Source organism: Canis aureus, chromosome 6 (assembly GCF_053574225.1).
Source record: "Canis aureus isolate CA01 chromosome 6, VMU_Caureus_v.1.0, whole genome shotgun sequence".
Lineage (NCBI taxonomy): Eukaryota > Metazoa > Chordata > Mammalia > Carnivora > Canidae > Canis > Canis aureus.
In genome coordinates this window covers 43091236-43114457 of record NC_135616.1, presented here as the reverse complement: position 1 = coordinate 43114457, position 23222 = coordinate 43091236, and the positions used below count along the sequence as shown (strand labels likewise).

General features: G+C 36.3%; 1 protein-coding gene across 22 annotated transcripts in view; it reads left to right on the top strand.

Annotated features, from left to right (window-relative positions):
* CDC42BPA (CDC42 binding protein kinase alpha) overlaps positions 1-23222 on the top strand; it is a 309696-nt gene that overhangs the window by 220621 nt on the left and 65853 nt on the right. For all 22 annotated transcript variants that reach the window (XR_013381712.1, XM_077901337.1, XM_077901329.1 and 19 more), the window contains 5 exons: positions 95-200; positions 9918-10042; positions 18161-18266; positions 18685-18833; positions 20427-20518. Coding sequence is in view for 21 of the 22 variants with exons in the window: in XM_077901337.1 (XP_077757463.1) it covers positions 95-200; positions 9918-10042; positions 18161-18266; positions 18685-18833; positions 20427-20518 (578 nt within the window). In the remaining variant the exon portion in view is untranslated. The remainder of the gene's footprint in view (positions 1-94; positions 201-9917; positions 10043-18160; positions 18267-18684; positions 18834-20426; positions 20519-23222) is intronic.

Below are 23222 nucleotides of genomic sequence, written 5' to 3'. Positions count from 1 at the left end.
GATATGTTATTTTTCAGAATAGAAGCATATGGTATACAATTACTTTACCTTTAATTCAGTTTCTTTTATTTCCTTACATTTCGAATTATGTTAGTCAAAGTGAAAGGGAAGAGTTTGAAAATGAATTCAAACAACAATATGAACGAGAAAAAGTATTATTAACAGAAGAAAATAAAAAACTGACAAGTGAACTTGATAAGGTGAGTGATACCATCCAATTTCTGTTCCCTGAGTGCATGCTATATGTTCTAGCACCGTGATAGAAATTGTAGATATAATTTTATATTTGATGCACAGTTTGGGTTTAATATTCCTCCTCCTTATATACAAAGATGACTTGGATGGTGCAGGAAGTTTTCATTACACCAGTTACACCAGTCTGTACAGGAATTCTGGAGAGAGGGTTTTGCTTATCTCATCTTATTCTTTGTCTCATTTATTTTTTTAGCCTTTATGCTTTATTTCACTTTCCATCTATTCTCATTTTCACTCTTCCCTGTCATATTTGGCACTTAATTCTGTCATGGCTATTGGAGTTAAGCTGGCCCGTGGCAAGAGCAGGAACATTTAGACCAAACTGGAGAAGTTTTGACAACTGTGATTCATATTCATGGTGGAGAACAACCTGTAGCTAGAAAATATCATTGGTAGATTGGAATCCAGAGAAGCCAACTGCCTAAATGCTATAGCTTGAGTAAAGAGCAGAACCATATAGATTAGCCAGATTTATGAACAAAATTCCAGATACTTAAAAGGAATGTTTTTCCAGTTAGTAGCTGAAATTTCTTGAATTGCCATCATTCTGCGTTTCTTTTGTCAGGTCTTAACAAACAGCTGTAAAAAACCCTAATGTTATCCAGATGTTTCAGTAATCTTATTTATATTTAATTAAGAACATTTGGATAATTGTGTTTTAATAATGATTTCTAGGATTTTCCCTCAGCAAAAATATTTTGTTCAGTTATTAGTTATTCCAATAACAGATTGAAAGACCATGACTAAGTAGTCATAAAAGAGAGACTCTTTATTCTCTCTCAGTTTTCCCCTATATTCCATGTATCTTTCACTACTTTCCCATGACTAATTGGTTCTTTACACATTTAATAATGACTTTGCTTTTTTGCTTGAAAACTATTTGAGAAATCACTCCATTTTCTATTTTGTAAAATCTTATGAAGCTGATTTACCCAGCCACTGTGGGATGTGGCCAAAGAGAATAAGTAGCATGAATGCTTTAAGTATGAAGAATTTATGATGGTTATCGTGTAACTTTTAGTTATTTCCGCTAAAAGAAAATTAACAATATTTGAATTTTATCCAAATGGGTCACATAATTGTGATTTCATGTGTTTAACTAATATGACTATAAAATTAAATATTATTTGTGTTGGGCAGCCTGGGTGGCTCAGCGGTTTAACACCACCTTTGGCCCAGGGTGTGATCCTGGAGACCCAGGATCAGGTCCCACATCGGGCTCCCTGCATGGAGCCTGCTTCTCTCTCTGCTGTGTCTCTGCCTCTCGCTCTGTGTCACTCATGAATAAATAAATAAAATCTTTTAAAAGATAATGCATGCATTATTTCTGTCAATTAGACAGAATTTAAGATTCTGTAAGGAGTTACTTTGAGGTGTAAGAAATGTAATTAAACTCTAGAAAGCCTCTGCATGTAGTTTCTAAACAAATTACCTAGTAAAAAATGTATATAGTGGGGCTCCTGGGTGGCCCAGTGGTTGAGTGATTGGTCTGCCTTTGGCTCAAGTCATGATCCTGGAGTCCCAGGATCAATTCCCTCATCAGGCTCCCCATGGGGAGCCTGCTTCTCCCTCTGCCTATGTCTCTGCCTCTCTGTGTGTCTCTTATGAATAAATAAAAAAAATCTTTAAAAATAAATAAATAAGAAAAATACATGTAGTTCAAGAAAAATTGAATTAAATAATAATCAACATGAATGTAGATCAAATCTTGTATTCACCCTTTGGTTTTTTGTTTTTTTTTTTGTTTTGTTTTGTTAGTAACCATAAAGTTCTGCCCAGTTTACCAGAAATACATATTTAGAGATAATTTATAAGCAATACTGTCTTTTTTTTTTTTAACTAAATTAGAACGTATGATGAAGAATGAGCAGAACTTTGAAAGCAAATTTATATGGTGGGCAAGTATTTAATGACATATGATAACAAGGAAATATTTATTCCTGGAGAAATAGAGACTGATCTGGGTTCTGCTGCAACCTTTTAAGGCTCTTCCCTGTTTCTGTTCTTTTTATTCAGCCTTTGTTTCTCTTTCTGCTTCACTCTCAGTTTACCTTAACTGAGCATCTTTACTGTTTCTTTTTGTTCATTCATTTTCTGGTTTGGTTTGAACTGTGTGTTTTCACCAAGAGGGATAACCAAAGAATACTTTTATGTAACATTGCTATACCAGCTCATCTGTCTGGAACCTGAGTGAAGATTCAAAGCAGAATTTCTTCTCACCAGCACTTCTGGTATAGAAGCCAGAAAGTAACTATTACGTTTATTTTGAAACTTATGTAATTAATATTATGAATAGGTTCTCACATTCACATTTTTAAACTCCAAAAATTTAAATTTAAAAGGAAATTGAAAAGGGGCACCTGGATGGCCCAGTCAATTAAGTGTAAGACTCTTGATTTTAATTCAGGTCATGATCTCAGGGTTGTGAGATCAAGCCCCACCTTGGGCTTCCTTTCCAAAAAAGAAATTGGAAAAAAGTTTGTTAATATTTTTTAGAAGTCTGTTAAGTTTCAGTTTTTCTTATAAGAAAGAGAGAAAGAGCATATACAAGTGGGGTATGAGGAGAGCAAGGGGCAGAAGGAGAGGAAGACAGAGAATCTTAAACAGGTTCCACACCCAGCTCGGAGCCCAACATGATTGGGGAGGAGGGCTCGATCTCATGACCCTGAGATAATGATCTGAGCCGAAATCAAGAATCTAATGCTAAACCAACTGATCCACCCAGGTGCCCCTGTTAAGTTTTACTTTTTATTAAGAGATAATTTTTTTGCAAACATATATTAACCATATATGTTAGGGAGTAAAAGGAAATGGTTTCTAGTAAGGAAAAGTATTGTTTCTTGTTCTTATTATCTTACAAAAAAGCAAAATTATAAAAATAAATAAAAGCTACCCATGGTCTCATCACTACAAAACAACTTTTTTTTTTTTTTTTTTTTTTTTTTTACAAAACAACTATTATTTAGTTTTATATGTTCCTTTCCAGGTTTTGTTTGTATATGTATTATTACATAGGTGCAGTTATACTTGCATTCTATTTTCTAATATGCCTTTCATTTAAAATGTCATTAGCATGTTTCCATATTCTCTATTATACTGTACTATTCATTACTATAAGCTAGATATGTCAAGTTACAAATAGTGAAACCGTCTCATTCCCAAACAAGCAAAATGAACTAATACTTAGGTAGAATTTGTTAAGTGCAAGTCCTCTTCTGAGTTACTTTGTGTAAATCATTTAATCCTCACAAAAACTCTGTGAGGTGTACCCTGTTACTCTAACCATTATATAGGTGAGGAGACCAAGGCAGAGGAGGATGAGGCTTCTTTCCTAATCAGAGAACCAGGAAGTTGCCATATAGAATTTGACAACAGGCAGTCTGGCTCCAGAGTCCATGCTCTTTTTCAATAATAATGAAAAGATTAGCATTTCTTTGACTAACACCAAACAAATCTACTTAAAACTATTTCTAACTATTGTAACATGGCTATGCAAAATCTGCATTTCCTCTCCTTCCTGAAAATGTCTAGCTGATCTCACTCACAAATTAGTTAGAAGGGCTGTCAAAAAGGACTGTCAAAAGATAATAAAAAATAATGTGTTGTAGGAATTAGCAAAGATATTGCATCTACAAAAAAATTGGTAGACTTCTGTTTATGCTAAAATGAAGAGATTAATGAATCTTCTCTAGAAAAGAACACTTCAAAGTGGACACAGTTGTCAGAAACAACTATTTAGGAGCTCTGGGGATTAACCAGAGGAAGACCACTACAAAACATTGCTGAGATAAATGAAGGAATATCTAAACAGAGAGAGAGATGTACCCTGTTAATGAGTCAAAAGAGTAGGAATTGTTATAGGAGCTCAGTTCTCCTACAGTGTATAAACTCAGGGAAATCCCTGTCAAAATCCTGGTAGGCTTTTTGTTGGAATAGAGAAGTTTATCCTTAAATTTATTTGGGGATACAAAAGACCTATATAATAGCCTTGTGCAACAAAAATTAGAGGATTTACCTGACAGTATTTTGAAACTTACTAGTAGTATTGGCATCATGGAACCATAGAGTAATGATCTAAAAATAAGCCCTCATATTAATGGCCAGTTGAATTTTCAGCAGAAATCCCAAGGCAGAGGCATCTGGGTGGCCCAGTGGTTGAGCATCTGCCTTTGGCTCAGGTCGTGATCCCAGGGTCCTGGGATGGGGATCGAGTCCCACGTCGGGCTCCCTGAAGGAAGCCTGCTTCTCCCTCTGCCTATGTCTCTGCCTCTCTCTGTCTCTCATGAACAAATAAATTAAAAAAAAAAAAAGAAGAAGAAGAAGTGCCAAGGCAGTTCACTGGAAAAAAGATAATCTTTTTAACAAATGGTGCTGGAACATTTGGATATCCATGTGCAAAAAAGTTATCTTAAATTTTTATGCCATATAAGAACATTAACTCAGTGGATCATAAAATGAAACATGAGAGATAAGCATAGGAGAAAAATCTTCATGATTTAGGGTTAAAGATTCATAGATAGAAATTATACAACCCATGAGAGAAACATAACGATAAACTGTACTTCATCACGGTTTAAAGATAACATTAAAAAAACTAAAAGATATACACAGATGAAGGAGAAACATTTGCAAATTATTGACCTGATAAGAAACATACTCAAAATATAGAAAGAACTTAAAACTCAATTATAAGAAATGAAAACAACTCAGTGAAAAAAATGAGAAATTTGAGTAGTTACTTCATGAAAGATCTGTGAATGACCAACATGTGAAAAGATGTTTAGTTATCGTTAGAAAAATGTGAGTTAAAGCCATATATTGCTGTATACTCTCAAGAATGAGTAGAATCAATAAGAGTGACCATACCAACTATCGGCAAGGATATGGAGGAATCAGAAGTAGTATAGAACTCCTATACTACTTGTGGAAGTGTCAGGTGGTGGTATAGCCACTTCAGAAAATAGTTTCAAAAGCTCTCAAAAAGTTAAGCATACATTTACCACATGACCCAGAAATTCTTACAGATATTTATATAAGAGAACTGAAAACCTAGTCCTTTTAAAGACTTGTATATGAATGTTCATAGCATCATTGTTCACAAGAGCAAAGAACTGGAAACAGTACCAATGCCCATTAGCTAGTGAAAGAGCAACTAAAGTTTACTATTATCCATAGAATAGAATATTACTCAGCTGTAAAAAAGAGTGAATTTCTGATTGATGCAATACTGTGATTGAGCCTCATAGTGTGATGAGGGAAAGAAAAAAACTACATGTTGTGACTTCATTGGTATTAAATTTCTTAGAAAAGCAAAACTAAAGAAATAGAAAGCAAATCAGCAATGCCTGAACTCAGGTTGGGAGTCAGAATTGACTGCAAACCAGCAGTGGAAAAATTTCTCCTATTGGAAGTATACCAAAACCAGATTGTGGTGATTGTTGTACAGCTGTTTAAATTTATTAAAAATCATTGAATCATACACTTGTAATGGATGAATTTTATTCTATATAAATTATAACTCAGGAAATCTATAAAAAGAAAACAGCTGGTAAAGTACTATTTCAGAGGTATATGGCGTACCTTGAGATATAGAACTTAAATCCCGTATTCTCAATAAGCAGATAAGGGTGTATGTTGGCAGTGATAGCTTCTCTGGACCCCATTGCCTTCTGGGAAGACAGTGAGGTTGGAGATAAAGCTAAACAGAATTACAGCTGTGCTCCTTTGGTAGAGGGGAAGAAATAAAACTGCATTGGGACTTGTGCCAAGACTGTCTATCTCTCACAGAAGTACAGGCCAAAAATACATGAGAAAACCCTGGCTCATGAGGAAGATTCCTCCATCTGTTTTGATGGAGAAGTTGACACACGATGACCTTTAGCCAGATCCAGCTCTCAGACTGTTTCTTTATATGCCCCACGAACTAAGAATTTTTACACTTTTAAGTCAGTTTTTCTAAGAAGGACAAGATGTGATAGAGATCATGCATGGCCCACAAAGCCAAAACTATGTACATCTAATTCTTCATTGGAAAGTTTGCAGACCCCTCACGTAGAACATGAATTTGGCCTGTATTAGAAACTGAACCATAGACACATATGCATGTATACATACACCCACACATACAAACTCACAAACACATATATATAAAGACATTTATTGTAAGGAATTTGCTCATCTGATGATGGAGGCTACATGTCCTAAGATCAATAGTTTGCAGTCTGGAGACCCAGGACAGCCTATGTGGTCTTAGTCCAAATCCAGAGGACTTTAGACCCAGGAAGAGCTGCTGTTTCAATAACAGTCCCAAAGCAGGAAAAACCAATGTTCCAGCTTGAAGGGACATTCATTTAGGGAGGAGAAGCTCCCTACTATTCATCTTACTAGGGTCAGCCGTTTTGTTCTGCAGGCCTTTAGATGATTGGATGGGCCCACTGTCTTAGGGAGGGCAATCTGCTTTACTCAGTCTCCTGATTCAGATGTTGATCTTATCCAAAGACACCTTCACTCAGTAATGTTTGGTCACATGTGTTAGTAGCCTGAGGCCTAGTCAGGTTAACACCGAAAATTAACCATCACCTGACCCCTCATCCCCACAAACCTGTAAATAGCTCTTCTAGGAAAAAATCACCTCCTTCAGGTTGAGTACTCAAAAAGAAATGAACACAGTATCTCTTAAAACATCCCAAAAATCAAGAAAGGAATAGCAATAACTAATGCAGATTAACTGTGAGAAAAACCATAACCGTGAGATAAAAATTGAATGCAAATATTTTATAAGTTTTAAAAAAACTTTTATCAGAAAAACCATAACTGTGAGATAAAAACTGAATGCAAATATTTTATTAGTTTTTTAAAACTTACTAAAGCAGAAACTTTTGCTTCTGTGACAGATTAGCTTACATCATACCCACCACCTCACCAAGAGCTAGATTTTTGTAAAAACTATCTTAATATGCTAAGACTATTTCCTACAGCATTTATATGCAGGAAAGCATTGGAGAGATAAAAAGGCAGCCATCATCACTGACCAAGATCCTATAGAGGAGTGCAAAGAGATGAGCTCTGCATTCAGTGTTGCTTTTCTTCCTGAGGCACTTGCTGATATGAAAGCAGTAGCTGAGTATCCAGGAAGCTGAGCACAGTAATCCACAGTCTCACAAGTTTAGAGAGATGAATACAAGCTCTCAGTTGGACTCATTGAAAGGCTACATTTTAGGAATAAGAGTGAACCAGAAAGAGATGAAACCTCTCACTGACTGATACATAGCCTCCAAGTAACTCAGTACCTGACCTCTCTTGAGTCCAAATGCCTGCCAGAAGTAAAGGTAAATACTTCCTGGAGGAAGATACTCTACAGAGCCTCAGATTACGTCTAAAATTTTTATACAAATATGTGGTATACATTAAACAATTACCATGCATACCAGGAGATAAAACTAAATCAGCGAAAACCAAGAGTAAAAATATAATAACAAAAACAAAAGAAAGAAAATTGAAAGAAAGCTAGACAGTCTGTATAAGCAAGCCCACAGGGATTCCCATCAGAATTTCCATATATTAAATTTTAAAATAACTGTATGATTGTAAATGGAAGACATGAAGAATTTCAGCATATAACTAGAATATATGCAAAAGAGTCAAATGGAACTTGTAGAAGTAAAATCTAAAATAGCCAAAATACTCAATGGAAGATTTTAACAGCAGATTGAAAATAGCTGAAGTAAAGAGTGAACAAGTAAAAAATTTTCAGACTAAAGTATGGGTAGAGATTAAAAAGGATGGAAATACTTAAAAGAGGGCAAAGACCAAGGGTGTGACAAATTACTACCAAAATGACAAAAAGATCTGATGTACAAATATTTGTTCTCCCAGATGGAAAGGACAGAAAGACTATGCCAGAGCAGTATTTGAAGAATTAATGGCCCATAATTTTCCAAAACCTATGAGAAGCATTTAGGTACAAATTCAAGAAATGCCAAATTCAAGAAAGGTGATAAATAGAAATTAAATCCTTTCTTAGAGGCATCACAGAAAAACTGCTAAAAACCAGCAGCCAAAGAAAATCCTAAAAGCAGCTAGTGAAAAAAGTCACATTATATTCAAATGAGCAAAAGTCAAACTGAAAGTTGACTTCCCACCAGGAAAAAAAAAAAAAAAAATGAAATCCATAAAGGAATCAAAACAGGGAATAAAAAGGAATGACATTTGCAAAGTGCTGAAGGGTAAGAATTGCCAACCTGGAGTGTTATATATGGCAAAAAATGTCTTTCAAGGATCCCTGGGTGGCGCAGCGGTTTAGCGCCTGCCTTTGGCCCAGGGCGTGATCCTGGAGACCCGGGATCGAGTCCCACGTCGGGCTCCCGGTGCATGGAGCCTGCTTCTCCCTCTACCTGTGTCTCTGCCTCTCTCTGTCTCTCTTTCTCTGTGTGACTATCATTAAAAAAAAAAAAAAAAAAAATGTCTTTCAAAAATGAAAGCAGAAATTGAGACTATAGCAGACTACTGGACAGTCTATTTTCTTCAACAAATAAAATATAAGAAAAAAGTGCTGGAGCAGAATTGCTATGGACAGAATGTTTGTGTCCCTTCAAAATTCACGTGTTGAAACCTCGCCCCCAATGTGATTGTGTAAGGAGGTGCTGCCTTTGGGAAGTGATTAGGTCGTGAGGTGGAGCCTTCATGGTGGGAGTATTATCCTTATGAAAGTGACCCTGAAGAGCCCCCTCATGCCTTCTACCTTGTGAGGACACAGCCAGAAAACAGCCATCGGTGAACCAGGAGCAGACTTCACTAGACACTGAGTGTGCTGGCACCTCAATCTTGGACTCTAGCCTCCAGCCTGTGAGAAATAAATGTTTTGTGTCCAATCTCTGATATTCTAGTATAGGGACCCAAATGGACTAAAAGCTTAAAAATAAAAGAGACTTAAAAGATATAGGAACCATTAAGCTGCAGTTTCTTGTTGATATCATGATTCAATTTCGTAAACTGTTTAGTTTTTTGATGTTCTGAGATAACTGGGAATTTGATCAATTACTACTTTTGTGATGATATAAGGAAACTCATTAAATTTCTTTAAGTGTGATTATATTGTTATATTTTTAAAGATCCTTATTTGCTAGACACATACACAGAAATACATATAGGTAAAGTTATAGATGTCTGGTATTCACTTCAGAATAATTCAGGAGGAAGGGGTAAGAAGACAGAATGCAAGTGAAATGACTGTCATTGAGGTGATAATTCAATATTGACGTTGGCTGTGGGCTCATGGGAATTAATTTATACTGTCCACTTTTGTATATGCTGGAAATTCTTTGTAAGATTTTTTTAAAAAGAGGATGACATGGAGACATTTACAGACCAAGAAAAAAAAGAAAGATGTTGTTACCAGTAGAACATGGGAAATTTTCAGACAGCTGAAGAGTGTTCATAAATGGAAGTAATTCGGTGTAGGGGGTAAAGGAAAAGCAAGGGCAGAGGAGAATTCAGAATATTTGATGTTTCCAAATGCAGTCACCAGATTTCATATAATATGAAATCAGGAAGCAAGCATTTTTTAGTGGAATATGGAGAGCTATCAGATTTAACAAGAGGTATTTGCATACCTTGTATTCCTGTTCCTAAAAGTCACATGTGTCTTTAAAACTGCTTTTCAGCTCACCACTTTGTATGAAAATGTAAGTATGCGCAACCAGCAGTTAGAAGAAGAGGTGAAAGACCTAGCAGACAAGAAAGAATCAGTTGCACATTGGGAAGCCCAAATCACAGAAATAATTCAGTGGTGAGTACTCTTTTTAAATGTGTTTTTATGGGTGATTTTGGACATATGGCCAGATTGGCATGAATTCCAGAAGACTATTAACATAATAGTCCTATCATCTTCTTTCATAATTACAGCAGATTGTTGTATACATGTCATCATAAAAACCTTAAATGATTATAGTTTCATTTTATTAACTATTCTTTAAGGTCTCAGGATTCAGTGTAGAATGAATTACTTCCATAACTTTCCACATTAACTATTTCATAAAATGATTCTGGCATTTATAAAAATGCTTATTTTTATAAAACATGAAAAAAGTTGAATTCAGCAGGGACTTTATCTTCTAAGGAAAACCTATTTTCTGAATTTTAATATTTACTTTTCAACTTTTTTATTCTTTTTGGCACATCATAGAGGTTTAATTTATATGAAAACTGTTTCTTTGTGTATCTATAGACCAAGCATTTAGTAGGAATTTTAGTTTCTTGTACTCTTACTTTGGTTCCTTAAGCAATTTTTCTATTTTCCTACTTATTGCAAATTAATACCCTCCATCTTAAATAAAATCAGAGGTGGATAAACACTGCCTTTTTAAGTGATCTTACCCAAATAACTCAAGTATTTTGATATAGACTTAACTATAGAACTCCTATGTTCAGTCATCTGTGGCTCATGAATGTGACTATACAGTGCATATCTAAATGAAAATGCCCAAATTGTGGAAATTTGGTTGTGTTCCAAACACTATAATACAGTTAATAGTTCATTAATGTTAAATTTATGTCCTTGATGACAAGGACATTTGCTCATTTCTGAAGCAAAATCATTCTAATCTTTATCCAAGATTATAATACCAAAAATTATAACTCTTCATTTATAGCTCCATTATTATGTAATCAAATGTATAATTAAGCTATTGCTGAAAATGACTTTTTACAGAAGAAAAAGATGATGTGGCCAGATCCTGAGTTCCTAGACCATTGATTTTTTTCCAGCAACAGGCATGATGGGTTCAGATGGAATGGGAAGTGGTTCTAGTAAAAGAAAGAAGCTTTTAATGTAGACTTTCTGGAAAGGGTTAGTAGAAAGGATGAAGATGAAAGGGTTTTTTTTTTTTTTAATTTTATTTATTCATGAGAGACACAGAGAGGCAGAGACACAGGCAGAGAGAGAGAAGCAGGCTCCATGCAGGGAGCCCAACATGGGACTCGATCCCGGGACTCCAGGATCACACCCTGGGCTGAACACAGGTGCTAAACCGCTAAGCCACCCAGGTGTCCCTGTTTTGTTTTGTTTTTTTTTAAAGATTTTATTTATTCAATCGAGACAGAGAGCAGGAGCCAGGGGGAGAGGCAGAGGCAGAGGGAGAAGTAGGCTCCCCCCGAGCCCTAGGGGCTCAATCCCAGGACCCAGAGATCATAACCTGAGCTGAAGGCAGACACTTAACCATCTGAACCACCCAGGCATCCCAAGGCGAAAGTTTTTACATGATACTACAAAACACTCATTTTAGGCTTTTCACATTCAAGTGCAATGTGCAGAAGAAACCAGGAATGTAAGCAAGTCAGTTTGCATAAAAGCTGTTATTTAGAAATGGGCTAATATATTAGGGCACCTGGATGTCTCAGTCAGTCAGTTAAGCGTCCAACTCTTGGTTTTGGCTCAGGTCATGGTCTCATGTCATGAGATTCAGCCTGATGTTGGGCTCTGCATACTCAGCACGGAGTCTGCTTGAGATTTTCTCCCTTTCCTTCTGCCTCTCCCCTTGCTCATGCTCTCTCTAAATAAATAAATAGATAATTCTGGGGGGAAAAAAACAAAAAGAAATGGGCTAATATATTACATAACTAATTATTAAATACTTAATAGGGTATTGTTCTCAGAGTTCTCACCTACTGGAATGTTAAATCTGAGACGTTCTGTCCATGCTTAAAAAGGTCAAGAGTCAGGACACCTGGTTGATTCAGTGGTTGAGTGTCAGCCTTCGGCTCAGGGCATGATCCTAGGGTCCTATGATTAGAGTCCCACATCAGGCACCCCACAGGGAGCCTGCTGCTTCCTCTGCTTATGTCTCTCTCTCTCTCTCATGAAAAAATATATAAAAAGAAAAAAAAAGAAGGTCAAGAGTCTCAGGGTATTCCCAGTTTTTTAGTCTTAGTATATTAAAAAATGAAGTGATGCCAGAGACAGGAAGATGATTGTGGAGTAGGAGGGCCCTAGGCTTACCTCATCCCATGAATACAACTAGATAACTGTCAAATTATAATAAATACCCCAGAAATCACACTGAAGACTGACAAAACAAACACCACAATTAAAGGCAGAGAAGAAGCCACATTGAAAAAGGTAGGAAGTGTGGAGACGTGGTTTAGGAAAGAAACAAACCCTGGCTGCTGGCTTGGAAAATAAGAGGGGCTAAATTTCGTGAGTTCTTGGAGCCAGCAGGGTTTGAAGACTGGAGTTTTAAAGGTCAGCAGGCTTGGCTGGATAGAGCCTAGAGGGTACTGCACTTCTCTTGGAAAGAAGGCAGGCAAACAGCCTGGGGTCGGAGTTGGGGGGAGCGGGGTGGACAGACACTGGTTTTTTCTCTTCTTGTAGTGCAGCCCAGAGAGACAGCATTCATGGAGAGAATTCTCTTGAGAATAAAAGGAGCTGGCCAGCACCATGTCCCACCCCTGCCCCTCAGCATAAACACAGAGCCACCTGTGGGAAAATACTGGCTGCCTAACTTGGTTCCACCAAGCCCCACCCCTAGGTGCTCTAATGGAACCATTCTTTCTAGTCACACTTAGCTTAGCTGTAGTGTGGTGGTCCCTCCCCCCTTGAAGACTAGCACAAACCCTTGTCCATACCACATCTCCTGACCAGAGAGTTCTGCAGTGCCTCAGTTCCAGAGGATATGGTGACTAGTTTCATTTCACAAGCAGACCAAAACAAACCACCCAACCCCGTGAAAACTTACCACATTCTGGCCAGAGATCAAACACTGCCCATAGCAGGAAAGGACAGCCTCTGCAGGTAACTGGCCTGAAGGAAGAGCACCCAGAGCACCACAGGATATGAAAAGATGCTCAACATCACTGATCATCAAGGAAATACAAATCAAAGCTATAATGAGATACCACTTCACACCTGTCAGAATGGCTAAAATCAAAAACACAGGAAGCAACAAATTGGCAAGTATGTGGAAAAGAAAGCAACCCTCATGGACTACTGATGGGAATGCAAACAGGCCCAGCAACTGTGGAAAACAATATTGAGGTCCCTCAAAAAGTTAAAAATAAAACTATCTTGTGACCCAGCAATCACACTACTAGGTATCTACCTAAAGGGTATAAAAATACTAATTCAAAGGGATACATGCACCTCTATGTTTATAGCAGCATTATCTGTAATAGCCAAATTTTGGAAACAGCCCAAGTATCTGTGTATACACACACACAGAGGAATATTACACAGCCATAAGATAGAATGAGATCTTGCCGTTTGCAACAGTATGGATGGAGCTAGAGTGTATTATGCTAAGCAAAATAAGTCAGTAAGAGAGAGACCTATACCATATGATTTCACTCATATGTGGAATTTAAGAAACAAAACAAGCTAAGGGAAAAGAGACAAATCCAGAAACAGACTCTTACCTATAGAGAACACACTGCTGGTTACCCAGAGGGAAGGTGGGAGGGGGGGATGGGTGAAATAAGTGATAGGGATTATGGGCTGCACTTACCTGGATGAGCACAGAGTGTCATATGCAAGTGTTGAATTACTATATTGCACACCTGAAACTAATATTACACTGTATGTTTATGAACTGAAATTTAAGTTAAAACTTTAAAAAATGAAATGATGCCAAGACAAGGTTTTAGGAACTTGTGATACACAGTATTTTAAATGTTTCCATTGGACAAAAAACAGCTTTAAAACAGAACAAGCACTATTGTATGTAAGACCTCATTTGGATGCATTTCTAACATCTTACTTGGCCCCCTTTGCCTTTTCCTATGTATATAAGACCTCATTTGGATACATTTCTAACATCTTACTTGGCCCCCTTTGCCTTTTCCTATCCCTTTCATATGAAAGAATAACTTTTAGGGAAGTGAGACCTTGTTGCTCCTCACTGTGCTAGAGTAGGGGCCTTTCTTCTCACCATTGGCTCATCAGAATACTTCACTTTTTCTTTGAAATGAGATGACAAAGAAAGGTCAGACTCATAAGCTAGTCCAGAGACTGATTTTTTTAAATGCGTCTCCTCTCATATAATGCACTTTTCTGGTATAATAGAAGGTACAATGGCCTATAAAATATAGTTTTGCCTTCAAGTAGCTTATAACATACCACTGAAAAGTTTAAAAACTAATGTGACCATATCTGGAGATCAGTTAGAAGACTTTAAGTTGCCTTATGCATTATACAATACTGATTTTCCTATAGTATTATAGAGTTACCTTAGACTGGGTGCTTGAGAGAATGGGGGGTAATCATTTGAACCTGTAATGCATTTTCTGAAAACCCTGAGGTTAGTAAAGGGTCCTATATGTACATTGAGTGAATTGGAGATTTCATATAAAACAATAGGAATTAAGACTAGTGAAGGTACATGAATATTGGGTAAGAATTTTAGCTTTATGTATAAGAAAGAGAGGGTTTTTGCAAGGATAAAGGTATTGATTAGATGATGCATTAGGAAAACAATTCTTGGGATACCTGGGTGGCTCAATGGTTGAGCGTCTGCCTTTGGCTCAGGGCATGATCCCAGTCCAGGGATCAAATCCCACATCGGGCTCCCTGTGAGGAGCCTGCTTCTCTCTCTGCCTGCGTCTCTGCCTCTGTGTCTCTCATGAATAAATAAATAAAATCTTAAAAAAAAAAAAAAAAAAAAAGGAAAACAATTCTTTACAATGGTGCTCAGGGTGAAATGGAGGGAAATTTGGGGAAAACTGAACAAATGGTGGAGAAAATGTAAGAGAAGAAGCTATAGGACTTAATTATGAAGGAAGGGCAAGAATTGAGGGAGAATTAGTATTTCTGAATTAGATTAAGAAAATGATATTATATAAGTAGGAAAGTCAGAAGGAACCAACTTTGGGGAAGATAAAATCGATTTTGTTTGTGTTATTTTGCTTACTGGTATGTCTGAACTCATCCTGAGACATCTGGGTACAGAGTTCCAGTACACTTTTGAAAAGGGTACAGAAAGGTTAGGGTGGAGCATGTAAATTTGGGGATTTAAGTCCTAGTCAGTAAAGCCATTGAAGTTGTTGAGTTCTTTTTAAAGAGCTCAGAAGAAAGGATAATTTAGTGAGGGCAGCAGGAAAGTGTTTTCACAATCAGAAAAGGGTCTCAATAATAACACTTTTATTTCCCTTTACTTAAATTCCCTCTTATTATTTGAACTATTCCTCATTCATTAATCTTCATTTGTGGATAGTCATAGGTTATACTGATTACAGTACATTCCAGGCATTGGGCTGAAAATCTACTTGTACAAGATTCTCTTTTAGTTAACACAGCAGTCCTATGAGGTAGAATTATTATCTCCATTTTGTAGGTGAGATAGCAGAGAGCAAGAAGGGTTAAATGACTTAGCCCAAGTCCTGGAGCTGGTGAGCAGTGAGTTAGGATTTGAACCAAAGTCTGTTTGACTCAATAATCAAGTCCTTAAGTGACGCTACTATGTATATTTTATGTCCTTGACGTTTTAAGAACTGTATCTTCTAAATCTTCTCTTTCCTGAGGATGCCCCACATAATAGTCAGAAGTAATAAGTATTTCTGCATTATTTGAAAGAGATTGGGAGGAGAGGACTAGCTATGGCAGAACAAAATCGATCAAAATTGGCCTTTTGTAGTTGAGTAGTTACTTGAATAAACTATGGTTTCAGCAGAACAGTTGTGTAAATCAGACTTCAGAAAGTATTCTGAGTTAGTGAGGAGTTAAATACAAGCATAATTAGATACAGGTTGTATCGCAATGACAGGGAGTGGGATTGGGACAGGAACCTTTCTGGATTAGAAAAAGTCCGTATATGTTTACAGCAGCCAAAAAAATGATGAAATTGAAAACAGAAGCAGTTTTCAGAGAAGGTAAATGTGGGACGAGGAATACATTTAAATGACTTGGCTAAAGAGAAGATGAGGGACTTCCTCTAAAACTTTAAAAAAAAAAAAAAAAGTTAAGAGAATGAGCATGAGTCATCTTATCCAGATAGCCTAGTAGAAGGAAGGGCAAGATGGTGTTGAGCTGAGGGGAAGTAGGCTGAAGGTTGGAAACAAATAGCAATGATTCTGAAAAGGAAGTGTAGGAGACCAGGGCTCAGTAGAACTTAGACTTTGTAACTGACTGAGTGTTTTGGTTTTTGGTTTTTTTTTTTTTTTTTAACCCTTCCCTTCATTAATTTTCTGTAGCCAAGAAAATAGACATAGCTTTAATAAACAATTGAGACTTAGAGGGAAACCACATGAGTCAGAGAATGTGAACATACTCAACATGCAAATAAAAACAAAATTACAAGAGAGTTTTTTTACTTGAAATGTTGAACAACATGAAACACATGTACAAGAAGTTACTGATTTCCAGAGTTAATAAAGCAAATGGGACTTTCTAGGTTCCTGGAATGTGCATAAGCAGAGATTGCTGTGGTAGACAGTAAAGCAGTACGGGTTGCAACAGGCCAATTAACCTGGTCCTGTAAATGAGAATACAGTTTTCTTAAGTGTCTTTCTGCTACTCTAAAAAAAGATAATCTTCCTTCATCTCTACTTATTCTTTATATTGTAGATCAGAGAATTACATCAGAAGGTTGTTGTAGTCATATGTGTTGTCCAAAGTTAAAGAATTTTAGAAGAAACAGCCTCCCGCTTACATAAACAATATTTTATAAAAGGCAATAAAGATACATACATGTATGTAGAGCCTAAAAATATGTAACTAATTAGGCTGGGCAACTTTTTATGATGATTGTATCACTTTTAAATTGTTAGATTCTTCCCCTTGTCCTCAGTACACCTTCCCAGCTGAGAGAAAAGAAAACCAAATCCCTCCTAAAGGGCCTATTTAAGATAGACACATTGATAGATGTGAATTTGGCTCTTCCGGATTATAAGTTCTAGAAGATCTTAAAGCCAATTCGAGATTTCAATCTGTCTGCTGTCTGCATCAGATACTTAACTAGTTTACCTGAAATATCCTTTCCTCATCACTATTCAGTGGCCTGAATTGTATTTATTAAAACAGCCAGCCTTCCCAAAGGCAAACAGTGTTCCCCAGGGTGCATTAGAACACACTTCTAAGCACTGCAGATTTGTACTCCTTGTACTCCTTTATATATATATATATATACACACACACACACACACACACACTTAGCTTTCTATATACCAGTTGTTTTCATTCTTCTTGAGGATAGACCTTCTTTTGTAGATTTTCATATGCTGGCAGGCCTTATCCTACTCTTGACCTTATTTTGAAGATGTAACAAAACACAAACTTTCTTTTGATAAACTCTTAAATGTAGAATGTGTGTTATTGAATATAATTTGAAAACATTTCTATCTAGAATCATAACAGTTGCATCAGTAAGATAGTGTTAAGACAGTTGTGAGTTTCAGTAGACTCTAATCTTTTCCTTTTGATGATTATTTTATTGACCATGTTAGAAAACAGAGTTTTATTGCAGTACAACCTTGATTTTCACAGAGCAGAGTATTTTTACTTTAAATTTTCTAAATATAGGGTACTCCAGTTTTAAAAGATGCATTTTGTTTTCATTAGACAAAATGGCAGAACTCAATTAACGGGGAATCTTAATATTTTTTAGAAATTATGTAAATGTATGTGTTTTTAATGTAGATTAGAAGAGTATTAATTCTCTGGTTTAAGGGCACAATTTTACTAATTTATCAGATATAAGTAATTTGAACGACCCTAAGTGTGACCAGCTTTCATTCAGATAACAGAGAGTTTAGTAAACCTGTTCCCATTTGTTGATAAGCAGGAGTGCTGTGGTAGATTTTCTGAAAGAAAATATTTATTTCACTTATTTCTTGTGTGATGCTTTAAAAACAATATATAACTCACTACAGTTTTCCTGTTTGTTTTACTTTTGTCTTTTGTCTGTTTATGTATGTATTCTAGGGTCAGTGATGAAAAGGATGCACGAGGGTATCTCCAGGCCTTAGCTTCTAAAATGACTGAAGAATTGGAAGCTTTGAGGAATTCCAGCTTGGGTGCACGAGCAACAGTAAGCTCTGCCATTTTGCATAGAGAATTATCCTACTGGGTGGGGAAGCTCCAGTACACTATAATAAGTCTGAATACTTCTATCAGTTTGTCTAGGCTTTAAGCTAACTGTAAAGTTTCTCATGAGAATTCAGTTAGTCCAAGTCTTTGCCAGTTTAGGATATCATAACACATCTTTGTTCAACTGTAAGTTATATAGATAGCCATTATTGGTAATAATGATGAAAAATAAACTCATATGTGAGTCTGTAATTATTTCTGAATTTAATGAAAAATTATACATTTGCACAAGTAGTTTCAGTTCTACTCATTTATTAGAGAGAGTACTTGTAATTAGCTTCTAAATTTATTTGCATTACTAAATTTTGAATGTTAAAGAAAAAATAGGATGGAGCTAACAACAGTTCTATTATTTGTAGGATATGCCCTGGAAAATGCGTCGTTTTGCAAAATTGGATATGTCAGCTAGACTGGAGTTGCAGTCAGCTCTGGATGCAGAAATAAGAGCTAAACAGGCCATCCAAGAAGAACTGAATAAAGTTAAAGCATCTAACATCATCACAGAATGGTAAGGTTGAATAATAGAGTCTACTAGAATACTTTCTAAGTTGATCCAAAATTATCTGGGTAGTAGTTACGTGTTTAGTAACTGCTGGGATTTCTTTTAAGTAATGACCTTTTCTTTTAAGTAATGACCAGAAAAAAATTATGAATATTTGAAAATAAATAAATGCTTTCAGGCCTTGTGTGCAGTGCTGGGGTGTTAGTACAACCTCATTTTCCTCTGATTTGTCCATAAAGTAAAATAAATAGTGGTAATTAATATTTTACTGTTTATTTTTCCCCTTATTTGTAAATTTTAGTTGACTCTCAGATTCTGTTCCATTAAATCCAAAATTCTCTCATGTTCAAGAATATCATATTAGTATAAAAATGCAACATATATATTCAGAACAAAGACAGTCATCTGGGAATTCTGTCCTCTACCATAGGTCTTTTACAGATGGAGTTTCTCTTGATGATAGATTTCATAATGGTATAATATATTCTATTTATAGTTGCTTTTTCATGTTCTTTTATGTTTTGAGAAAAGTATGTCCTCCATAGTCTAAGACAATTACCAGATCAATACATTCCTTCAATCCTCATCACAACAGTAAAGCAAATTATATTCTGAATAAATAAATGACAAAATGAAAATTTTTTTTTTCAAAATGAAAATCTTAGTTGGATTGGATGTGAACATGCTTCAAGAATAAGTCTTGGTGATATAGAGGAACAATAGAAAGTTCATGTTACAAATCACCATGTAAATAAAAAAATCATTTGGCACTGGAATAGCAAAGTTCCAAAGGCATTCAATCATGAAAAGAAATATAGTCACATAAATTCAGTTTGTAATGGTGTGAAGCTTTAGTCCTTAAACTGTAATCATTAATGTTTTGAATCCAATTGGAGGTCATATACCTGGCACCCTCATTAAATTATAAACTCTTGTAATAAATAATCCAGACATAAATTTAAGTATGCTTTGCTTAAAAGTGCTGTTGTGACATTAAAAATGCAAGGGAACGTTTTCTGGAGAATGTGACTCAATTCTGGCACAAAGATCTACTGAATGTCATTCTCTGTATTGTAATTGGAATGAGTATTAGCAGCCTTCCCGTACCTGGGACACAGGCATTTGTGCATCCACTCATAAACCAGACTAAATGAAACTGGAAACTACAGATGTACTCATAAAAATGCTCCACTTTCATGGTTCTCTGTGGAAGAGCCTAACAAAATTCTAAATTTAACCTTTGATTTTATGACATTTTAAAATTGAATCATTTAGCTCCGGGTCAGCATCTTTTTCTATAAAAGGCCAGATACTAAATATTTTAGGGTTTTGGGGCCATATTATCTGTGTCTACTCAACTGCACTATTGTGGTGCAAAGCAGCCACAGATCTGTCAATGAACAAGCTTGGCTGTGTTGCAGTAGTTTGTTTACACAAGAGTAGACGACCCTCTGGATGTGTCTTTCCTGCAGTAGCTTGTACTTCCCTAACTTGACATGACTGACATTTAAACCAGGAAACTCCAGCTACATGTTGTAGGATGGCTCACTAACCAGCAGAAAAAATAATGACAGTTTTCCTTTTTTTCCCTCATTGAAGTAAACTAAAAGATTCAGAGAAGAAGAACTTGGAGCTCCTCTCAGAAATCGAACAACTGATAAAGGACACTGAAGAGCTTAGATCTGAAAAGGGTATGAGAATGTGTTTTGCATCAATCAGGGCTTATTCTTTTGTGAATACATGTTATTACCCGAGAACCCACATGTGTAGGTCAGAGAATTGTTTACACGAAGCACGCTGGCTGGCACTCACTGCTGGATGTATATCCACATAGGTGATGCACACATTCGCTGGATTGGTCTCTAAGTCATTTTGTCATACTTAATATGCATTGTTTAAAGGTTTCATAATAACAGAAGAATTCATTTTGCCACAAATTGGGACTGTTTTTTCAATGTCATGGACTATTCCACAAATAAGATTTTTGTGATTGGGAAAAAAACAAACTTATTTTTATAGTATACTTTATACCCTCTTCAAATGTTGTAGGATTCACTTCTAGAGTAGTTGAGGAAATAATGTATGAAGTAACTAAAGATTGATCTAATCCTGTTTTAAAAGGGAATTCAGTGATGAACTGTTTTGGTACTTAATTGTTTTCTTCCAAGTTTGATTCTTAAACTTCCTGCCCTGCAGGATTTCTCAGGATTTATTCCCATTTTCTTAAAAGCATTACCTGAGCATGCTTCCATTAATGTGAAAAGTAACTCAGAGTATGTGGCGGCCATTACAGAAACTTCTTTTAAACTTTCTTTCCATAATGTGGGCATTAAGAATGTGAAGATTTAATTTTAAAAAATGTGGAGTGTTATTTTCTCAATGAAGGGATCTCTTTTATGCAGTTATTAGAAATTCATTGTCCTGGGTGCCTGGGTGGCTCAGTCAGTTGAGCATCCAACTCTTGATCTCAGGGTCGTGAGTTCAAGCCCTGCATTGGGCTCAACTGTGGACATGGAGCCTACTTTAAGAAGAAAGAAAGAGAGAGAGAGAGAGAGAGAGAGAAGGGAGGGAGGGAGGGAGGAAGGAAGGAAAGAAGGAAGGAGTTCATTGTCCTGACAACATCAGTATTCCTGACCAAATAGTGAACTAATTAATGGCTTTATGTTACACTTATGTGATGTGATGCTTCCCCATAATTTCTCAGTCCTGTAACACACAGTGATGTAAAGCTGGTTGAGTTTCTGTTTCCATGTGAGAGGGTATCACATAAAGGAATTGACATGGGGAAAAAAAACATTGAAAGTACTAGATGTTCAGACAATTTTTTTGTTGATTGAATTTCCTGGTCAACAAGAAAGGAAGGTGAATTAGGACTTCACATTAAATTGAGAATCAAGCAGACTTTTCAGATGGGAAGAGTGGAAAGCTGCATTATTTAGTGAGTAAAGGAAGAAGAATGTATAAGATTTGGAGGGCAGGCATCCCCAGAGGCAGTTTATGTAGAAGAGACATCAGTGCAGTGTGACTGTAACATACCATGTCACTGACTGACCCCATCCTTTGTAGAATATATCTAAATGTGCAAAAGAAATAAGTTTATCACATTGCTTTATGACAGCATGTGAACCTATAGCTTTTATTTGGATTTTGAACATTGGAGAGTCATGAAATTTCACTTCATATTGTAATGTACTGTATATACTACTTAATAGTAAAATGTAATATATAATGAGGGCAGGGATCCCTGGGTGGCTCAGTGGTTTGACGCCTGCCTTTGGCTCAGGGCACGATCCTGGAGTTCCGGGATCGAGTCCCACGTCGGGCTCCCGACATGGAGCCTGCTTCTCCCTCCTCCTGTGTCTCTGCGCGCCCCCCATGTCTATCATAAATAAATCTTAAAAAAAAAAAATGAGGGCAAGGATTTTTTTCTGCTATGCTTACTAATATGTCCTGGTATCTAGACAAGGTTCGGCATATAATAGACTCTCAATAAATATTTATTGCCTGGATGAATTTCTGAACATAGCCCCTCATCTGGCATCCATGGTGTGTTATTAGAGAGTAGGATGAAAGCCACACAAAATAGTTGATGTCACTTCCTAAGGATATAGAAATCGAAAATGTGTGCTTGGTTGTTTTCTGCTCTTTCCTTTCTAGTATTTATCATTGCATATATATTTTAAGAATTATTTTGGAAACCTTACATTTAAAGTTAATACCATAGCCAACAAATATGCTTTAACTTTTAAAACTTCATCTGAGGAAAAACTAGGGTGTAAGTTATTTATTCTGTCAATTAAAGCAGTGCCTGAAATCAAATTAAGGTCTTAACAAAAGTTTTTTCTTTTTTCTTTTTTTTAAAGATTTTTATTTTTTAATTTATTCATGAGAGACAGATAGAGGGAGAGAGAGGCAGAGACACAGGCAGAGGGAGAAGCAGGCTCCATGCAAGGAGCCTGACGTGGGACTTGATCCTGGATCTCCAGGATCAGGCCCTGGGCTGAAGGTGGGGCTAAACCGCTGAGCCACCTGGGCTGCCCAACAAAAGTTTTTTCATAACTAAATATATTTGTTTTATCACTAGATTATTATAAGAGATTTTTTTATATTAGTGTGTACTATAAGTTTGGTAAGAGTTTTTCAAAACAGAAACCTTGTTTGGTGATAAATTAGCTTAGAAAAGTCAGATATAACCCTATTTTTTAAATTCTTTCAAATCTACAAAGATTTAATGTATTTCTTACGATGTGCTGTATGGAAAAGAAAGAAATTCAGGAACTCGAGTCAGGAAACAAGTATGTCATGGAGACTACTATAACTGCTAAGTGATATTCCAAGAATCACTAACATAATTTTTTAAATATGTAGAGTTACTAATATTGATCAGCTTTACAA